General features: G+C 43.6%; 1 protein-coding gene across 2 annotated transcripts in view; it reads right to left on the bottom strand.

Annotated features, from left to right (window-relative positions):
• Positions 1-14,474, bottom strand: part of DIS3L2 (DIS3 like 3'-5' exoribonuclease 2) — a 588,376-nt gene that overhangs the window by 524,601 nt on the left and 49,301 nt on the right. For both annotated transcript variants that reach the window (XM_069727019.1, XM_069727018.1), the window contains 2 exons: positions 9,799-9,957; positions 8,980-9,110 (listed from right to left, as the gene is read on the bottom strand). In XM_069727019.1, coding sequence (XP_069583120.1) covers positions 8,980-9,110; positions 9,799-9,850 — 183 coding nt within the window. In that variant the 5' untranslated portion in view covers positions 9,851-9,957. The remainder of the gene's footprint in view (positions 1-8,979; positions 9,111-9,798; positions 9,958-14,474) is intronic.

The following is a 14,474-nucleotide window of genomic DNA, read 5'->3' as shown; positions in this document are numbered from 1 at the left end:
TCACTTGTGGGGGGTTTCTACTGTTTAGGTACATTAGGGGCTCTGCAAACGCAATGTGATGCCTGCAGACCAATCCATCTAAGTCTGCATTCCAAATGATGCTCCTTCCCTTCCGAGCCCTCCCATGCGCCCAAACGGTGGTTCCCCCCCACATATCGGGTATCAGCGTACTCAGGACAAATTGGACAACAACTTTTGTGGACCAATTTCTCCTGTTACCCTTGGGAAAATACAAAACTGGGGGCTAAAAAATAATTTTTGTGGGAAAACAAAAAGATTTTTTATTTTCACGGCTCTGCGTTATAAACTGTAGTGAAACACTTGGGGGTTCAAAGTTCTCACAACACATCTAGATAAGTTCATTGAGGGGTCTAGTTTCCAATATGGGGTCACTTGTGGGGGGTTTCTACTGTTTAGGTACATTAGGGGCTCTGCAAACGCAATGTGACGCCTGCAGACCAATCCATCTAAGTCTGCATTCCAAATGATGCTCCTTCCCTTCCGAGCCCTCCCATGCGCCCAAACGGTGGTTCCCCCCCACATATCGGGTATCAGCGTACTCAGGACAAATTGGACAACAACATTTAGGGTCCAATTTCTCCTGCTAACCTTGGAAAAATACAAAACTGGGGGCTAAAATATAATTTTTGTGGAAAAAAAAATATTTTTTATTTGCATGGCTCTGCGTTATAAACTGTAGTGAAATACTTGGGGGTTCAAAGCTCTCACAACACATCAAGATGAGTTCCTTAGGGGGTCTACTTTCCAAAATGGTGTCAATTGTGGGGGGTTTCTACTGTTTAGGTACATTAGGGGCTCTGCAAACGCAATGTGACGCCTGCAGACCATTCCATCTAAGTCTGCATTCCAAATGGCGCTCCTTCCCTTCCGAACCCTCCCATGCGCCCAAACGGTGGTTCCCCCCCACATATGGGGTATCAGCGTACTCAGGACAAATTGGACAACAACTTTTGTGGTCCAATTTCTTCTCTTACCCTAGGGAAAATACAAAACTGGGGGCTAAAAAATAATTTTTGTGGGAAAAAAATTTTGTTTTATTTTTATGGCTCTGCATTATAAACTTCTGTGAAGCCCTTGGTGGGTCAAAGTGCTCACCACACATCCAGATAAGTTCCTTAGGGGGTCTACTTTCCAAAATGGTGTCACTTGTGGGGGTTTCAATGTTTAGGCACATCAGTGGCTCTCCAAACGCAACATGGCGTCCCATCTCAATTCCTGTCAATTTTGCATTGAAAAGTCAAACGGCGCTCCTTCCCTTCCGAGCTCTCCCATGCGCCCAAACAGTGGTTTACTGCCACATATGGGGTATCAGCGTACTCGGGACAAATTGGACAACAACTTTTGAGGTCCAATTTCTTCTCTTACCCTTGGAAAAATAAAAAATTGGGGGCAAAAATATAATTTTTGTGAAAAAATATGATTTTTTATTTTTACGGTTCTGCATTATAAACTTCTGTGAAGCACTTGGTGGGTCAAAGTGCTCACCACACCTCTAGATAAGTTCCTTAGGGGGTCTACTTTCCAAAATGGTGTCACTTGTGGGGGGTTTCAATGTTTAGGCACATCAGTGGCTCTCCAAACGCAACATGGCGTCCCATCTCAATTTCTGTCAATTTTGCATTGAAAAGTCAAACTGCGCTCCTTCCCTTCCGAGCTCTCCCATGCGCCCAAACAGTGGTTTACTGCCACATATGGGTTATCAGCGTACTCAGGACAAATTGGACAACAACTTTTGAGGTCCAATTTCTTCTCTTACCCTTGGAAAAATAAAAAATTGGGGGCAAAAATATAATTTTTGTGAAAAAATATGATTTTTTATTTTTACGGTTCTGCATTATAAACTTCTGTGAAGCACTTGGTGGGTCAAAGTGCTCACCACACATCCAGATAAGTTCCTTAGGGGGTCTACTTTCCAAAATGGTGTCACTTGTGGGGGGTTTCAATGTTTAGGCACATCAGTGGCTCTCCAAACGCAACATGGCGTCCCATCTCAATTCCTGTCAAGTTTGCATTGAAAAGTCAAATAGCGCTCCTTCCCTTCCGAGCTCTCCCATGCGCCCAAACAGTGGTTTACTGCCACATATGGGGTATCAGCGTACTCAGGACAAATTGGACAACAACTTTTTGGGTCCAATTTCTCCTGTTACCCTTGGTAAAATAAAACAAATTGGAGCTGAAGTAAATTTTTTGTGTAAAAAAGTTAAATGTTCATTTTTATTTAAACATTCCAAAAATTCCTATTAAACACCTGAAGGGTTAATAAACTTCTTGAATGTGGTTTTGAGCACCTTGAGGGGTGCAGTTTTTAGAATGGTGTCACACTTGGGCATTTTCTATCATATAGACCCCTCAAAATGACTTCAAATGAGACGTGGTCCCTAAAAAAAAATGGTGTTGTAAAAATGAGAAATTGCTGGTCAACTTTTAACCCTTATAACTCCCTAACAAAAAAAAAAATTGGTTCCAAAATTATGCTGATGTAAAGGAGACATGTGGGAAATGTTACTTATTAAGTATTTTGTGTGACATATCTCTGTGATTTAATTGCATAAAAATTCAAAGTTTGAAAATTGCGAAATTTTCAAAATTTTCGCCAAATTTCCGTTTTTTTCACAAATAAACGCAGGTACTATCAAAGAAATTTTACCACTATCATGAAGTACAATATGTCACGAGAAAACAATGTCAGAATCACCAGGATCCGTTGAAGCGTTTCGGAGTTATAACCTCATAAAGGGACAGTGGTCAGAATTGTAAAAATTGGCCTGGTCATTAACGTGCAAACCACCCTTGGGGGTAAAGGGGTTAAGATAATATTTTTTTTTTTATCAACTTAAAAGATATGTTAAAAAGGTAGAGCGAAATACCACAGGTACAATATAATTTTAGGTGGGAAACCCGGGGGGTACAAATAGTCAATACATAATAGTACTACACAGGCAGGTAAACACAGACCATGGCTTGATAATATTGCAATGTCCACAGTATCATTTATAATTAGTGATTCAGAAATGAGGATAAGAAGTCCTCAATACATTCAGGAACAAAAAAAGGAAAGCTAGGATGATACCATGTCGCATACTTTAGTATAATAAGATAAATGATAGAATTCCACAACATAAGGTATATATACCATGTATACTTGAGTATAAGCCAAGATTTTCAGCCCATTTTTTTGGGCTGAAAGTCCCCTTCTCGGCTTATACTCGAGTCATACCCAGGGGTCGGCAGGGGAGGGGGAGCGGGAGCTGTCTAATTATACTCACCTACTCCTGGTGCGGTCCCTGCAGGTCCCTGCTTCCCCGGCAGCTTCCTCCTGTACTGAGCGGTCACATGGTACCGCTCATTACAATAATAAATATGCGTCTCCACCTCCCATAGGGGTGGAGCCGCATATTCATTACTGTAATGAGCAGTAACGGTGACCGCTCAGTACAGGAAGAAGCTGCAGCGTCGGGGAAGCAGGGACCTGCAGGGACCGCGCCAGGAGTGAGTATAACGAGGAGGGGAGCGCTGCGCTGCGTGATATTCACCTGTTCCTCGTTCCAGCCGCAGCTCCGTCTTCAGCAGTGACGCTCATATCAGAGGGCACGGTGACGTGGTTAGTGCACGCTCTCTGTCTGACCGTCAGTGCAGAAGACATTGAAGATGGAGCGGCGCTGGAACGAAGTCAGGTGAATATTGAAAGTGCCGGGGGCCTGAGTGACAGAGGTGAGTATGTGATTTTTTTTTATCTCAGCAACAGCAAATGGGGCAAGTGTCTGTATGGAGCATCTATGGGGCCATAAGAATTGTGCAGCACTTTTTGGAGGCCATAACATTTGTACAGCACTATGTGGGGCCATAACGTTTGTGCAGCACCATATGGGGCCATAACGTCTGTGCAGCACTATATGGGGCCATAACGTTTGTGCAGCACTATATGGGGCCATAATGTTTATGCAGCACTATATAGGGCAAGTGTCTGTATGGAGCATCTTGTGGGGCCATAACGTTTGTGCAGCACTATATGGCGCAAATATCTTTATGGCGCATCTTATGGGGCCATTATTAACCTTTATGCAGGATTATATGGGGCATATTTTAATATGGAGCATCTTATGGGGCCATCATAAACTTTATGGAGCATTATATGGGGCTCCTGATTCAATATGGATATTCAAAAACACTTAACCTACTGATGTCTCAATTTTACTTTTACTGGTATCTATTTTTACTTTTAACATTTACCGGTAGCCGCTGCATTTCCCACCCTAGGCTTATACTCGAGTCATTAAGTTTTCCAGGTTTTTGTGGCAAAATTAGGGGGGTCGGCTTATACTCGAGTATATATCCAGTGATTATAACGTAGCACTATGGGTTACTGATAGCAGCATAAGATATGCACAAAAAAACAAAACAAAATTGTACCACAGTGAGGAATGCCCGCATGAGAAACCAACAGCATAAAAAGGTATAGTTACCTGAAACACCAGGGACCCACCACACCCGACGCGCGTTACGCTTAGAAATGCTTCATCCTAATAAATAGTCTCAGAATTACTCATGCTTGTCAAAGGGGTTGACATTCTTTGTACAGCACCTTTGGCTGTTATGACCTGCAACAAACGTGATGTACAGCCAGACATCAGCTTCAGGTAGTGTTCCTGAGGAGTCTTAGCCCGTACCTCATGGGAAATAACCTTCAGTTAACTAAATTTATTAGGCTTGTGGGCTGCAACTTTTCAAATACCAATAAAGATTTTCTATGGGGTTGAAATTAAGCAACAGAAGCTTGCAGAAATTTCTGGAAGGTTTCTGTATCTCTTGGCAGCGAAAAACGCTGCGGCTAAAACACCCGTTTTGCCACGATTTTTTGTATTATTTTTGCTGCATTTTTTACATGTGCTTTTGCACAGCTATGACTGCTTTTTTAGCTAAATAAAAGATATTAAAAAAAAAGTTTTGTCATGTTGAACCAAGAAATTACACCATCTTTTTAATACTAATGCAGTAGCATCAGGGCAATGGGAGTAGGGCTTGCTGTCAGAAGGTACCATTCACACAAAGTCCTAGGCTTATTAATGAAAAGGTGTCAGCCAGACACCCTCATTACCCTCAAACACACACAGTCACCAGCCTATTTAAGAGAGTTACCAGAATGAACCTACCTACATAGGCTGTAACCAACACCAACTCTTAACTTTAATTAACCCGACCGTTGAGGGCTGATGTTAATATTCTGGGAGGGAGCCAATAGCCATAAAGGTTCCCAGGCTATTAATGTCAGCTGTCGGCTTTGACTTTTATTGGCTAGTTTACAGGGGGATCCCAGAAAAAACAGACATACGGTCTCCTTATTAAATCTAACTAGAAAGGGCTAGGCAGACAGATGCAGGATGATATTAATAGCCTGGGAAGGGCCCATCGATATTTGTCCCCTCCAAGGGTAAAAACATCAACTCACAGCCGCCCCAGAAAAGTCATATCTATATAATGCGCCAAATCTGGCTCTTAGCATCGCTCTTCCCACTTGCCCTTTAGGGGTGGCAAGTAGGGTAATGGTTGCGGGGTGAGGGGGTTGATGTCACCTTTGTATTATCAGATGACATCAAGCCCACAGGATAGTAATGGAAAGGTGTCTATAAGACTCCTCCATTACTAACCCCATAGTGATATTATAAAAACACTCAACCCAGAGTAAAGGCCTTTATTTGAAATAATGACAGACTCATTTATTGAAACTAAATTAAACCATAATCACCGAATGCCTAATCCTCTGAAGCCAACATCTCCTGCAACAAAAATAAAATAATAAACATTTGTTTTTTGGATTGAGGTCTAAGGGTTAAGGTTTCTCCATGTGGAGAGTGACATACCAGCTCTGGTTTGTCAAGGTAAGGAGGCTTAATCGCCGTGCAATGCTCCTCTGGGAAATGTAATATGCAAATTGCCTCTTCAGAGAATAAGAGGACTTAAACTCTATAGCGTCAACTGTTGGAAGTAGTGATGCTACAAGACACAATCAACCCTTTAACGAGTCTTGCAATATGACTTCGGATAAAAGCCAAATCAGTATCTCAATTTGCAGACATTGTACTGCATTCAACTGTAAAGCGCTGCGAAATATGTTGGTGCTATATGAGATTATTATTATTTATTATTATTATTGTACATGCTCATCCTATGCAGTGAAGTAAAGACTGAGTATGCCAGGAATATAGTGTCAGACTGGGTATGCTCGCAGCAGCAAGTTCTCTTGTTATTCCAGGTGAATAGACACCAAGTATTATACATGATTAGCTGTCTAATTAGGACTCGAGACAGGCTATCCGATAAAAAGGGTTGGTCTCACATGGATATGATATAAAAGAAATCATCTGTATGGCTATGTTTTAAAGGGAGTTTTTGCAGCCAAATCTTTCACTCTTACAATACAAATTGCTGTGTAAAAAAATATCGCAAGTAGCTACTTTTTTGCAGCACTTTTCAGGCAGATTACATATGTGATTTAGCTATACTACAGGTTTCTATGGATAAAAAATGCTGCAAAAATGCCATACTGACATGCTACAGGTTTTCAAAAACACTGTGCACATGAGATTTCTGACATCAGCTTTTGGTAGTACTGTAAAATATAGCTTCTGTTCTGCAGAAAAAAAAGCCACTGTAAAAATGCCACGTGTGAACATAGCTTGAGGATCCTCACTGCTCGGTCACATATCAACCAGATAAAAAGTTTATGGCATCAACACAAAAGAAAATAGTGTCAAAGCAATAATGGATAAGGTGCAAAAAGTGTTTCTACAGAAGTAACTACAAGCCATGGAGAATGTATCTAAGGGTTCGCGCACACTGGTGTATAACTCGGACGAGTGCTATCCAATGTTTTATCGAATGCCCCTCGGCCCAATGTTATACTATGAGCAGTACAGATCTGCGATTTTTTTCTCATGCCAATCGCAGCATGCTGCAAGTGCATCAGATGATCGGATCACGTGCTCCTACACAAAAGTCTCTGAGGCCATCCAAGTACAGTCCGACGTACATGCATAGAAAATATAAGGAAGATGGAGAGATTAAGCTCTCCATCTTATCTGCGCCTGTACTGCGACTCTTTAATAATAATAATCTTTATTTTTATATAGCACATATAAGGCTACGTTCACATTAGCGTTGCGCGCCGGTGCGTCGGCGACGCAACGCGCGACGCACCAAAAACGCGCGCAAAAACGCTGCGTTTTGCGACGCGTGCGTCGTTTTTTGACGAAAATCGGACGCATGAAAAATGCAACTTGTTGCATTTTCGTGCGTCCGACGCTAGCGTCGAAAACGACGCACATGTCGAAAAACGCAAACAAAAAAACGCACGCGTCCCCTATGTTAAACATAGGGGGCGCGTCGCCGCTGCGTCGCCGACGCAACAGCGACGCACATTAGCGTAACGCTAATGTGAACGTAGCCCAACATATTCCGCAGCGCTTTACAGTTTTCCACACATTATCATCGCTGTCCCCAATGTCCTTGGAAAGTGGGAGGAAACCGGAGTACCTGGAGGAAATCTACGCAAACACGGGGAGAACATACAAACTTTTTGCAGATGTTGTCCTTGGTGGGATTTGAACCCAGGACTCCAGCGCTGCAAGGCTGCTGGGCTATCAACTGAGCCACCATGCCGCCCGGGGAGAGGGAATCGGATTACACTCTGATAAAATTCGCACAGAATTTGAAGGAGTGTGATTAGTATAATCGGCCCAATTCTCCTGCACTGGAGAATATATGGCAGTATGAGCAAACCCTTAGAGGTATTTCTACATCTATTCCCACACCAAAATATTGGCATTTTATGATCAGAGTTATTTTCCCCCCCATCAATAGCATAAGCTGGGACCACATGTAAGGCGTAACTTAGTATAAAATTACGCACTACCAATAACCCCTATTGTATGCACTGGCCAAGCATTTATGTGCCAATCAGCGATGAGAGCAAGTGCTCTGGCATTGAGTAGCGCAGGTGCTCAATAGAGACTTTCACGTCCCCGCGTTTTGCGGCCGTTAGCCAGGACTGCATGTTTGCAAGGCAATCTCCGCATGTTTTGGGTTGTCTAAAATCTACGAAACATGCGGCCGCGGGGACACGAACATATCACACTGACTGCAGACTTGTGAATGATCCCAGCATACGCACTGTGCAATGCAAGGATTCAGTGTTGTCTGCTGTTTCTTCGGCAGACAAGTATGTGATATGCATATTCCCAGGCAGAAACTGTCTAGTGGGCAAGGCCTCAGTCAAAACACTTATTGAGCGATGCCGTGCCCACTATTCAGATTCTGCCCAGGATTGTGCATATCGTATACTTGACCGCTGTTCCAGCGGAAGACAACGCCAAATCCTTGTGGCGCACAGTGAGCGCACTGGGAGCATTCACAAGTCTGCAGTTACACAGAGTGACAACATACTTAGATTTTAAAGCGGTTTTCTCATTTAAAATACAGTCTGAAAACCATCCGCAATGATTACCTCAGTTATGCATGCTTGGATTGGCCAAAGCTGAATGATTATTTCAAAGGAAAGGGGGAAGTGAAAGAGGATACAAAATGTTATCTGCACAACACAAATTTTAGGTGTCAGCTTTACATGTCCTTTTTCAAAGTTGAATGCAAGATGCTGATGACTGATGAGAAAGAAAGGGGTTGTTTTTAAAGTGCAAATAAGCATTTTCTAGAATGAGTTTTGTGGCCATTGTTTCACAATTCTTATCCGAACCTCAAAGCCTGAAACGGCGACGGTTGACCTAAACTAATAGGCTCGTAGGAATATATCTGGCTGTTAGTTCAGGTTATGACACCTAGGGCCAGCCCGCTCACGGAGGTCCTTAAACGGACCATGAAATATACATGCCTGAATTAAGACTTGGGCTGACAATCTACAGAAAGTAAACCTGAATAGTCCCTGTTTATTTCATGTCATTCACGGACCTGAATCAGTTCTCCTCTCTTCAATCCTGCGGACACTTCTTCTCTGGACAGATAGGCTTCAAATATGTTTCTTTTCCTTTGTTTGTTGTGTTTTCTATCATTGGGTGTGTAAGCGGGGCTGTGACTTAATCCTATGGAATAAAGAAAAAAAAAATCATACAACGTTACTAGTAAATTTAAATTTTATTTCTCATCTTTTTAGCACACAGATAAAAATCACTAAGTGTCAACTTTTTTTTTTTTTTTTTTTAACTGTTTAACATCCTCTTTACAGAGTTTCTCATCAGCAACTGTTTTTTAAAAATGTATCAGAAGAAATCTGTTACAGACAAAAAAAAACTGAAATGTTGTAGCCTTCACCAGCCTGATAATTAGGAGCGTGGCCAGGTCTATGACAGCTGTATTGTGGATGTTGAGGGAATAAAGGTTTGGGTATGTTAAATGTCAACTCAAAATCTTTTTGTTTACAAGGAAGGTAAGCCACAGTCGAGTCGTTTGACAGCGACCCACAGCAGTTTTTTTAGTGGACTTTTAAGTGGATCCGCTTTAAAATCTACATCAAAGATTATTCAAAAGAGGTTTTCGATGTGGATTTTAAAGAAAATCCATTTAAAAATCCATGTAAAAAAAAAAAACCAACATGTGAACATATCTTTAAACAGACGTTATATTGAAAAAGCCAAGTAGAGTACAGCAGTTAGAAGGGCTTCTGAAAAGGGGAGACCAAATTCTTATCCGCAAAGCCTGGTCACCACTTCCACGCAACATTTTCATCAATTATTTAGAATACATCAGCACTAAAATAATGCGTGCAAATACCTCTTGCTACCCCGGTCTGTCCCGAGATAACTATGGTCTGCTTGTTGGACATGCTTTCAATGTGAGACTCTGGTAGTGGTCGCTTCTTATCGACACTTGGCGGTGAGCTGGAACACTCAGACTTGTTCCTGATCCTGGAAAATCCTCTCCTGTCAGCACCTGTAGTCACATTAAAGAAAATAAATTAACAGACTGTACATCTAAGCCTTAGTTTAAGTGAAATAAATATGAAGAATATCAAAAATATTCCTGTACATCTTTTACTACAATTCTTTAGCATTATAGCAGATGTATAAGAGGTACAAGTAATAAACCGGAATCACTAACGGAATTATATGTGTTGTCTCGCCTTGATGGGACCATAGCACTGCCCAGCCTGCTACTTACCGGGGTCAGTGCGCTCGTGCTTAATTGAAAAGTCAGACAAATGGCATGGTCCCAAACTATGCACTTACCGATAATGCAGGGGCAAAGCTGCCTCCCCTTGCAGCTTCAGAGGAGTGCACCTGCACTCAAACAGGCTGGATCATGCCATCTCTCAAGCAGTGCAGACAAACATTCGGCACTACTCATTCCTCACACGAATAGTACGATATTCGTTACTCGGAGAGTAATTTGGTATTTGCCTCTGTATAGTCGGGTGACCTGCTCAGCCTGTTTGGCGCTTTATTTGCATGCCAATCACAGTAATGTCGGCACCATCTTTGGTGTGGCACTACTGTGACCGGCTGCCTTAACATTGGGTGTTTGTTGTGCTTTTATGTGCATGACAGCACGGCAAACACTTTCTGACTGGTGGGGATGATTTCACAGCCGATTAGAGTCACGGTTCCCATGCTGACAGAAGACAGCGTGAGGGTGCAGCTGTGATCGGAGGTATAAAGTTTACCTCTGGTCACTGGTGTCAGCTGATGGTACTAGAGAACCCATCAGCCAACGCCTGGTGCTGCTAATATCATTTAGAGCCGGAGCGGTTGAGGGGTATATTCATCAGCCGGCTCCTGCGCTGTAATTTAAAAAAAAAAAAAAAAAAACACAGTGGCATGGGTTCCCTTGTATTTTTGATAACCAGCCAGGCAAAACTCACAGGTGGGGGGCTGCAACCATCAGCTGTCAGCTTCAGCAAAGCTGGTTATCAAGAATAGAGGGGTCCCCCCATGCCATATTTTTTTAATTATTTAAATAATTAAAAAAAAAAAAAAAAACAGCATGGGGTTCCCCCATTTTTGACAACCAGCCTTGCTAAAGCAGATAACTGGGGATTGGTATGGGGCCATGGATATTGGGCCCCCCAGCCTAAAAATAGCAGCCTGCAGAGGCCCGGAAAAGGCACATCTATTAGATTCGCCAATACTGGCGCTTTGCCTGGCTCTTCCCACTTGCCCTGTAGCGGTGGCAAGTGGGGTTCATATTGTGGTTGATGTCACTTTTGCATTGTCAGGTGACATCAAGCCCACGGCTTAGTAGCAGAGAGGTGTCTATACATAACTAATCCGATAGTTATATGGTAAATAAAGACATAGCAAAAGTAAAGTCCTTTATTTGAAACAATACACACTTCCATTTTTATTTAAAAATAACAAAACACAGTTCTACTCCCCTAAAGCCTTATTCCACCAAAACCCCCATCTCCTGTAAGAAAACAAAATTAAAAACAATATCCCTCACCTATAAGCCGTTCTGTCCCACGCCATAATCCATGTCTAGGGTATAAACAGTTTTCAACCTGGACGGTGCCAAAATGCAACCATCCAGGCTGAGAACCACTGGTGACTTAACTTAACAGCGAGCGCAGCCTCAGTGACTAGCTGTGATGTCAACGAGGTTACCGCGGGTCACGGAAGCTGCGTTCCCAGCCGGGCTGAACTGCAGTGACCGCAGCACCGTGGAAAAAGTCAAAGATAAGGTCACCATAGTTCAAACTCAGGGACTTCACAGCAGATCACAGGGAGAATTTCTCACCGTGATTTGTGGTGAAGTGACTGAGCTTGAATTGAGGTGACCTCATCACTGGCTTTTTTTTCCCATGATACTGAGGTCATAGCAGTTCAGCCTGGCTGGGAACGCAGCCTCACTGACTGACTAACCTCGATGACGTCACCGCTAGTCACTGAGGCTGCGCTCACAGCGGCTCATTCACCAGTGGTTGGTTCTCAGCCTGGATGGTCGCATGTTGGCACCATCCAGGTTGAAAACAATTTGTCTCTCCAACATGGACTACGGAGTGGGACAGAATGACTGATAGGTGAGGGATATTGTTTTTTATTTTTGTTTTCTTACAGGAGATGAGGGATTCAGTCAAATTAGGCAAGCAGGTTTGTTGTTTTTAAATAAAAATGGAAGTGTTCGGTTTTAATTCTAATAAAGGAGTTTATTCTTGCTGTGTCTTTATTTACCATATAACTATGGGATTAGTGAGGTATAGACATCTCTCCATTACTAAGACATAGCTTGATGTCACCTGACAATACAAAGGTGACATCAACCCCACAAATATGAACCCCACTTGCCACTGCTACAGGGCAAGTGGGAAGAGACCGGCAAAGCACGAGTATTGGCACATCTTAGGGTATGTTTCCACGGTCTGTATTAGGCAGCACTTTGGAAGCAGCACATGTCCGGTCCGTCCAAAGCGCTGACGGCTTTTGTACGCTCTGATTCCGCATGTGTTCATTGAACCATGCGGAATCACCGCATCCTATACATTGGACAGTGATATTTAGCTTGCGGAGACTGAGCGTCTCCGCAAGATAAATTGACATGCTGCGTTCTAGAAAGATGCGCCGCATGTGCATATACGCAGAGAAATCAGAGGCGTCCCTGCATGGATAGTGGAGATGGGATTTCATAAAATCCCATCCACTATGTTGTAACATCTGGCCGCTGCGGATTGGACGCTGCGGCTGTATGCAGTGTCCAATCCGCAGAGTTTACTTCCGTGGAAACATACCCTAATAGATGTGCCTTATCTGGGCAGCTACGGGCTGCTATTTTTAAGCTGGTTGTGGGGGGGGGGGCAATGTCCATGGCCGCTTACCAGCCTGAGAATATCAGCCCCCAGCCATCTGCTTTAGCGAGGCAGGTTGACGATGGGGGGACCCCATGCAGTTTTTATTAATTATCTGTTTAAATAAAAAAAAATACAGTGTGGGGACCCCTCTATTCTTGACAGCCAGCCTTGCTAAATGCCGACAGCTGAGGGTTGAAGTCCCCAGCTGCGAGTTTTGTCTGGCTGGTTATAGAAAATACAGGGGGACTAACACCATTTTTTTCATTCATTTATTTATTTATAAGCGCAGGAGCTGGCTGATGGCCCATCAGCAGCTCCTGCTTTCACTGTTCTTAGCGGCAGCAGATGTCAGATAATGGAGTCCCAAAAGCCACCGCCTGCCGTCATTGTTCTCACTTGAATACAACGCTCCTCATTTTCCCCTGCTCGTGCTGGTCACTGGAAGAGCAGGGGAGAATGATGAGAGTTGCCTTCAGCAACCAGCGCCGGAGAACAGCACTTACTGTACCACTGCTTCCCTGGTACCCACCGTGTGGTACTGATGATGGCAGTTGCCACACGTATTACACACACGGACTGACATCTCCGGTACAGATTTGACGTTAGCACGAGCGCATTGGGAAAATTTCTAACGGCGCTCATGCTACCGTCAGAAAGGTGAAATGAGTTCATGGGTTGTGAACTCCCAGGTCCTTTCTGAAGGCATCAGGAGTGTGAGAACTTTCTCACACTTGCAGTGACATCAGACAGGTCCTATCAGTTCACCACGAGACACTAGGCAGCGGTAGCAGACGCTGCTCGGTGTCTCTGCTGCATGGCAGGTTGTATGGTCACATCATGCAACCATGCAGGCTGTCATCTACATGTAGCAGAGCTAGACTCATCGTGGACAAATGGATCATCTTCTCTGCGGAAAGGTGAAGAACATTATTGTTTTTTATTTTAAGTGATCATTATATAGCGTCATTACAAACAGTGATCTTTTTCAAGTGTTCATGTCTGCTAATGTTGATGATTATAGCTTACAGCCAATGAAAACCCTAAAGTAATTAAAGGTACCTACACACATAACGATATCCTTAACGATATCGTTGCTTTTTGTGACGTAGCAACGATATCGTTAAGGAAATCGTTCTGTGTGACAGCGACCAACGATCAGGCCCCTGCTGGGAGATCGTTGGTCGCTGAGGAAAGTCCAGAACTTTATTTCGTCGCTGGACTCCCTGCAGACATCGCTGGATCGGCGTGTGTGACACTGATCCAGCGATGTCTTCACTGGTAACCAGGGTAAACATCGGGTTACTAAGCGCAGGGCCGCGCTTAGTAACCCGATGTTTACCCTGGTTACCAGCGTAAAAGTAAAAAAAACAAACACTACATACTTACCTACCGCTGTCTGTGCCCGGCGCTCTGCTTCTCTGCACTCCTCCTGCACTGACTGAGCACAGCGGCCGGAAAGCAGAGCGGTGACGTCACCGCTCTGCTTTCCGGCTGACCGACGCTCACAGCCAGTGCAGGAGGAGTGCAGAGAAGCTGAGCGCCGGGGACAGACAGCGGTAGGTAAGTATGTAGTGTTTGTTTTTTTACTTTTACGCTGGTAACAAGGGTAAACATCGGGTTACTAAGCGCGGCCCTGCGCTTAGTAACCCGATGTTTACCCTGGTTA

This window comes from Ranitomeya imitator, chromosome 5 (assembly GCF_032444005.1).
Source record: "Ranitomeya imitator isolate aRanImi1 chromosome 5, aRanImi1.pri, whole genome shotgun sequence".
Taxonomy (NCBI): domain Eukaryota; kingdom Metazoa; phylum Chordata; class Amphibia; order Anura; family Dendrobatidae; genus Ranitomeya; species Ranitomeya imitator.
This window is presented reverse-complemented; position numbering and strand designations above follow the sequence as displayed.